General features: G+C 41.5%; 1 protein-coding gene across 23 annotated transcripts in view; it reads right to left on the bottom strand.

Moving 5' to 3' along the window:
• Positions 1-213: 213 nt before the first annotated feature.
• PPIP5K1 (diphosphoinositol pentakisphosphate kinase 1) overlaps positions 214-7,426 on the bottom strand; it is a 40,135-nt gene continuing 32,922 nt past the window's right edge. For 21 of the 23 annotated variants that reach the window (XR_015149482.1, XM_086363295.1, XM_086363312.1 and 18 more), the window contains 2 exons: positions 4,765-4,878; positions 214-2,191 (listed from right to left, as the gene is read on the bottom strand). Coding sequence is in view for 21 of the 23 variants with exons in the window: in XM_086363295.1 (XP_086219421.1) it covers positions 1,245-2,191; positions 4,765-4,878 (1,061 nt within the window). In the remaining 2 variants the exon portion in view is untranslated. The remainder of the gene's footprint in view (positions 2,192-4,764; positions 4,879-7,426) is intronic. The other 2 variants (XR_015149481.1, XM_086363304.1) reach the window with 2 other exon arrangements.

The following is a 7,426-nucleotide window of genomic DNA, read 5'->3' as shown; positions in this document are numbered from 1 at the left end:
GGTAACATGACTTATTTAAGAAATTTTGGGATGGTGGGCTGACAGTCATAAGGACTTCCTGGGATGCCTGATCTCCATACTTTTATAGCCCATTCCTGCTCAATTACAATGGCTTCTGACTGGTTTAGATTAATTTAGTCAACAGACATGCTTGCTTGATCTACATTCATAATCATTCTTGAATTCACAAGGACATCATCACCACCACTATGATTCTTATTATTTCTTATTTATTGAGCACTCATAATGTTCCAGCCCTCCCCTCCAACCTCTCTTACTCATCTCCATTCCCAACCCCAGGTCTTTGGGAAAAGCTTCATAATCACACCTGGCCCTAAAGACATAATGATATAAGGACAAATCTCTTGGGGACCCTGGAGTATTTGGTCTTTGGCCAGTCTGTCTCTGGCGTGACTACAGAAATATATATATATATAATCTTTGCTCATGTCTGTACAATAATGATCTCTGCTGATTGCTTAAAATAGAACCTGATTTTCTCTACTACAACATTTCCTAAGCCATATAGCCTCTCAACAAAAGGAGGCCCAGCTTTACAGATTAGCCAAGAACCCCACTGCATTTTAAGTAGGTTACTCTGAAATTTTCACAGCAAACTAATACCTGTTTTTCCCTAGAGCTACTGCCCAGAGGAATAGGACTAGGGCCGAGAGGGCACTTGGGGATGATAAGGAAACCCCCATAAGCCCAATCTAAAAATTAGTGGTTATGATGGATGTTTGCTGGGGAAAGGAGCTCTCTTTTTCCCCCAGACGTTTCAGACAGCCATCCTGGGCCCACCTGAGGATGCTAACAAAGACAAGTGTCCCCCAAATGCACATATAGTCTAAGGGTACCTTGAAAAGTTGTGAATACTCCCCAGAAAAGTGGAGACCTTGGAGTCCCTTTTGTACCCGTAGATGGTGTCTTCAGCAGTTAAGTGGTATTTCCTTTACCAGTCTTGGATTTCCTGGGATGATCAGAGTATGTTAGGTAATGATAGACCCGTCTAACCCTTGAAGGAAATCATCGTATTCAAGTCTGATGGCTGGGTGAGAAGTCAATGGCTGCTTTGAACATGAAATTGGCTCCTCCCCAAGCCCAGCCCTGGCACAGATGTGCTTCAATGCCAAGAGGACTGCTTCCTCAGACACCTCTGGTGAGATTCAAGGCCTTAATGCTGGCAGGTGAGTTAGGCAACAGAACAAGTTGCTAGCTCAAATGGCTGGTATAGTGTGACACCACTAATGAGAAAATGATGAATCACATGTTGCTGGTGGAAGGGGGGCGTTCTGGTCAGGGGCTAGAGACTGGCTCTGAGGGTTTGCATTGCTAGGTGGACACTGGACTTGGGGAACTTCCTCTCTGGACAGCTGGTCAATCAGCTCAGGGACCACATAGGACTGCTGCTGCTTCACCCACTCTGAGACCTCCTGGGCCTGCAGAGCACCCTCCCCAGGGAACTCTAAGGGAGGGTTATCAACCTCGGGTGTGTCCGGAGACAACAAATTGATTGCAGAAGCCTCTTGGGCCAGCCTGCCAATGTCCACAGAGAATTCCTGGCACGATTGGCTGAGCTCCTCAGGGATCTCTTGGGTGGGCCTGCCAACTTCCCCAAGGACTTCCTGGGCCAGGCCACCAACCCCTACAGGGAACCCATAGACCAGCCTGCCAATCTCTACAGGGACCCCCTGGCATGGCTGGTTGACCTCCTCAGAGTTCTGGCAAAGTTCGCAAACTTCCTTGGAGACTTTCTGGTACAGCTGGCTGGCATCCTCGCATGGTTGGCTGATTTGAGGGACCTCCTGGCATGTCTGGTCAACATCGTCATGGTTCTCCTCGCATGGCTGGCAGATGTCAGAGACCTGCTGGCATGGCTGGTTGACCTCTTCAGGGATGTCCTGGCATGGTTGGCTGACCTCCTCAGCAACTTCCTGGCACGGCTTCTTGGTTTCCACAGGTGGTTCCTGTGGGGACTGGTTTTGTTCAAAAGGCTCTTGCTGCCCTTCTAAAGGGGGCTCTTGTGCGCCACTCCCAGGGGCCTCCTGGAGCAGCCCAAGGCCTTGATATTCTTCAGTCACATGTGAGCTTACGGAGGGCTGATCACTGAAGCCAAAAGGGCAGTTACCATCCACTGCAGTAGGGGAGGAAGGACCAGCACTGGACACAGTGCTGGAAGGGCCGCTGCTGTCTGCAAAGCAAAGCCAGGAGACCAAGTCAGACAAGCTGGAAGCACTGGCTGTACTCTGTGTCTGTAGTTCAAATGCCAGAACAGATGGTCTTTATTACTGATGTCTTGGGGAATGAGGGTCTGAATTCTTCCTAAGTTATACAGAGACTCCTAAGTTAGCCTAGCCCAGGAACTGTTGCTCTGGCCTAATGTGTACTACTGAAGTAACACTAAGGGACAGCTAAGATTTCAGAGTGAGTACTGAGGCCCACTTCATCCAGTTCTTTCATAAATGTACGCCCATTCCAACTCCAAATTCCCATGACCCCTCATTCCTACTTTGGAAGCATATGAACACTTCATATCAGTGGTTCATAATTAGGGTTACATACCAAAATTATGGGAAATTTTTTTAAAATACATATTTCCAGGTTCTATCTTCAGAAATCCTAATTCTATAGATTTACAGTAAAGGTGTGGGATGTTAAAACACTCCCAGTTAAATCTGACATACATCTTTCGTTAAGAATTATTTCTTTAAAGCTTATTTCTGGGGCAGATGTAATCATTGTTTACTACCCAAGGAACAAGTAAGCAGGAAAATGTAGAAAAACTTTGTGAATCAGAGCATTAGGAAGGAAAGTGATTTACTCCAAGGTGGAAGACTGCCATAGAACAGCAGCAGTTCTTAATTAACCTTTCTGGAGGTCACTGACCCCTTTGAAATTCTAATGAAAGTCATGGACTATCTTCCCAGAAAAATGTGCATATGGATATCCTCGGTAATGTTTACATATAATTCCTAGAGTTTGTAGACTTTACCCTGAAATCCATCCATAGATCCAGGTTAGGACCCTCTAAGTTTTGGGACACACAGTGTTCCAGGTTTATGGATATTATATACATATAAAATATAAAAATGAATTTCCTAGATTCTGACAGTAGTAAAATGAAAGACTTAAGTCTTTCATTACACTGCGGGACAACTCCTACCCCAACCTCTACTTCTTCATTGATCCTTACAGGGAACTAATTTACCTTTCCCTTTGTAAATTCTGTATTTATTGATGGTACGATAGCTTTATATTTAAACCACTCTAATATCAACAATGATAGATTTTAGAAATAAAGGACACCTGAATATATTGCCATGAGGAGAACTGGGAGAGTTGGTAAGCCTGAGTCTGAAAACTCAATGATTCATTAATCTTTGAATTTAAGGAATGCCAGCTATCTCTTTTCTGTAAAGGATCATAGGAGGCATGCTTCAAGCAGAAAAAAAAGAAGAATGTGGTTTGGGGTCAACAAGGCCTATTGAGGGCAGACAGACTCCAAAGAAAATGTTTATAAGTGAACTACACATCTGATACTGAGATTTTAAAAAAAGAAGAAAAAAGATGTAAGCTGAGTTCACCCAAGGATGATGAAGTAGTAGCCTTAATATTAAGCTAGTAGTTTGATTCAGACAAATCAAAGAATTCAGACAGAAAACAGAAGTGGAAGAAAGGTAAGATTTCTAGGACACAGAACCTATAAACACTACTGGACAGAGAAAAAGGCTCAATGGCAAGGTGAGTGTAGAATAATCTGAAATTCAGAGGAAAAATTCTTGGTGCCAGGAAGGAAAGCTGCTTCTGCATAAAGGGTGTCAGAAGTGTAAAATTCTACAAGTTTACTCCAATGCTAAAATATGAATCTTTGCTTCAGTTCTATCCAAGTAAAATAATAAAAGCCATGTTTGATTTTAGGTAGTCCCTGGAGGATTCTTCCACTGCCAGTGTCTCTGCCCCTAATCGCCCAGAGATCACCACAGGTCTCTCTCCCTACCTACAATTACCCTAAGAATTCCTTGTGGTTCCACTGTTCACCCTGTTACCAAGGATAAATAGCGATAGGCTGAGATTATAAAGTAGAGATGGGAAAGAGCAGCACCTGAGCTTGAATTAACAAATGAGAACAGACAACTGGAAAGGAGGGACATGTAGAAAATAATAGATGATTCTAGTTTCTTTCTCCCAGCTTTTCTATATATCCAGGGTCCCTCCCAAGTCACTTTTACTTGAGAAGGCTGTGGTCAACCAAATAGGGATCTAAGGAGAAGGCAGCCTTCATCTTTTCTTCCCCAAAGGACCCCCTCGGCCACTATCATTTAGGAGCCCCTCCAGTGAGATAAAGAATCCACCTGCAATGCAGGAGACCTGGGTTCATCTCCTGGATTGGGAAGATCTCCTGGAGAAGGGAAATGACTACCCACCCCAGTATTCTTGCCTGGTGAATTCCACAGACAGACGAGCCTGGCAGGCAACAGTCCATAGGTTGCAAAGAGTCAGACACGACTGAGCAACTAACACTTTCACTTTCTTCCCAGTAAGATAGAGGGGATGTGGAGGACAGAGGGGATGGACGAGAGAGAGGAAACAGATGTGCCCTTCATCTTGGAAGCAGCAAGTGTGACTGCCTTCTTGCCTGATTAGTCCTGGTCTTTCAGCCCTCATCTCTGTTTCCCTCCTGGGATGAGTCTCTCATTCACCAATCCCTCCACTCCCCCCATTCCCTCTCAGCCTTGCCTATGCAGTTCCAAGAGAATTACTTACACCAAGGGGGCTTTTCAGAGCGCTGTTGGAGTTGTAGGGTAGGTGAATGAAGAGTGCGAGGTGGAGAAAACGGGCTGTCAGAGGCTTGGTTGCTGTGCATAGAGTCAAAGAGAGCTGGACAGGTGAGGGAGAGAGAGGGAAGGAAAAAAAAAAGCCCATGAAGAATTCAACAGCTACAGGTTCTAAATATAAGTCAAATCCGACTTATACTTCCTCAGGCTGAAAAGTAGCATGTCCTAAGGACCCTTCATACAAACCATTTTTAATATTTTAAACTGTATGTTATGAATATTTTCAAACATTTTTTCAAAATACTTGAAAGACTAGTACAGTCAATACCTATATATTCATCTTCTTTAACATGTTAACATTTTGCCATTTTTGTTTCATCTATTTCTTCATGCTAAAGTTTTTTAAAATAAATGACAAACATTATGAAACATTTCACCTCTAATACTTCAGTATTCATTTCTAAAGTACAAGACATTTTCCCTATATAGCCATACACCAGATAAACTTAAAAAATACCCTAATATCATCTAAATACCCAATCCATATTCAAATTTCCCCCAATTATTCCCAAAATGTCTTTCATAGTAAGATCCAAACATGGACCATGCATTCCATTTTATTATGTCTTCAAAGTCTCTTTTAATCTAGGATACAGCTTCCCATATTTATTTTTTTCATAGTGACTTTTTGAAAAGAACAGGACAGCTGTCTCATAGAATGTCATATTCCACTCTCTGGATTTGTCTGATTGCTTCCTCATAGAATCATTTAACTTGTTTCACTATCCCTATAAACTGGAAGTCAGATATAAAAGGCTTGATTCAATGCTTCAAGTGTTTTTCTTTTCTGTAGTATAAAAATGAATGCTTACATTTTAAATGTTTTTTTTAGGTTTTGATAATTTTTTAAAAAATTGAAGCATAGTTCACTTATAATGTTGTATACAACAAAGGTATACAGCAGAGTGATTCAGTTATCAGAATATAAATATATATTCTTTTTCAGATTCATTTGTACTTCCACTGTGGATGTACTATAATTCAACATTACAAGATATTGAATATAATTCTCTGTGCTATACAATAGGTCCCTGTTGGTTATCTATTTCATATATTGCAGTGTGTATACGTTAATACCAAATTTCTAATTTATCCCTCTTCCCCCTTTCCCCTTTGGTAACCATAAGTTTGTTTTCTACCTCTATGAGTCTATTTCTGTTTTATAAGTAAGTTCATCTGTATCATACTTTAGATTCCACATATAAGTGATATCATATGATATTTATCTTTGACTTATTTCACTTAGTATGATAATCTCTAGGTCCATCCATGTTGCTGCAAATGGCATTATTTATCCTTTTTTATGGCTGAGTAATATTCATATATATATATGTGCACCACATCTTCTTCATCCATTTATCTGATGAACATTTAGTTGCTTCCATATCTTGGCTACTGCAAATAGTGCTGCTATGAATCCTGGGGTGCATGTATCTTTTCGAATTATGGTTTTCTCTGGATATATGCCCCGAAGTGGGATTTCTGGATCATATGGTAGTTTTATTCCTAGTTTCTTAAGGAGCCTCCATACTGTTCTCCAGAGTGGCTGCACCAATTTGCATTCCTACCAACAGTGAGGGAGGGCTCCCTTTCCTCCACGCTCTCCCCAGCATTTATTATTTGTAGACTTTGAAGATTGGCCGTCTGACATTGCAGGCAGATTCTTTACCTTCTGAACCACCAGGGAAGCCCCTTGGCAAGAATACTCAAAGAATATTCTTGAATATGTCCATCATATTGGAGGCACATAATGTCTCATTATCCCACTAAGTTACGACTAAGTTGGCGTGTGTGCATGCTCAGTCGTGTCCAAAGCTTTGCAACCCTACAGACTGTAGTCTGCCAGGCTCCTCTGTCCATGGGATTTTCCAGGCAAGAATACTGGAGTGGGTTGCCATTTCCTACTCCAGGGGATCTTCCCAACCCAGGGGTCAAAACAGCATCTCCTGTATCTCCTGAAATTGGTAGGTGAGGCTAAGTCTACTAATGAGGTTTAAATAGGGCTCACAAGATCTCACCATTGAAAAAGCTTCCCCTTCTGATTATAGATGATACTTTGGCACTGTGGAACCTGACTTTTCGACTTTTCTTTGTGTTAGTATTCACTGATGATCCTTAATTATTTTATTACAAGTGTCAAGTGGTGATTTTCTAATTCTATTAAGTCTTCTACATTTATTAGCTGGCATATTTTCTGTAAAGAAGAACTTTCTCTCTTCAACTGGCACCATTTGATTACATTAAAACTGCAGTTCTTACTGAACAGGTAGGATAAGGGTTTATTTCCCTTTAATTAGTTTTCAGAAGAAAGAGTTGGTAAAAAGTATTCACCAATAGTAGCAGATGATTATTATCTTTGTTCTCTTTCTTGTAAGATTCATTATGAGCTTGTGGATGTTCACATGTTTAGTGTACTTTAATCGATTATAGTAAGTTATTCTTTTTAATACTAAAACAATCCAGTTCTGGTCAGTGGGAGCCTATTCAGGCTTGAGTGCTTCCTTGTTTTTGTTACAGCATGCCTCAGGATCACCTTGAGCTTTCCGTGCCCTAGATAATGCATCCTCAATAAAACTGGTTCTTGGTGAAAG

The sequence above is a fragment of the Bos grunniens genome, chromosome 21, assembly GCF_055505025.1.
Source record: "Bos grunniens cultivar Pamir isolate PY7600 chromosome 21, Bosgru_T2T1.0, whole genome shotgun sequence".
In the NCBI taxonomy this organism is placed as follows: domain Eukaryota; kingdom Metazoa; phylum Chordata; class Mammalia; order Artiodactyla; family Bovidae; genus Bos; species Bos grunniens.
The sequence above is the reverse complement of the archived record's forward strand: the minus strand, read 5'-3'. Positions and strand labels throughout refer to the sequence as shown.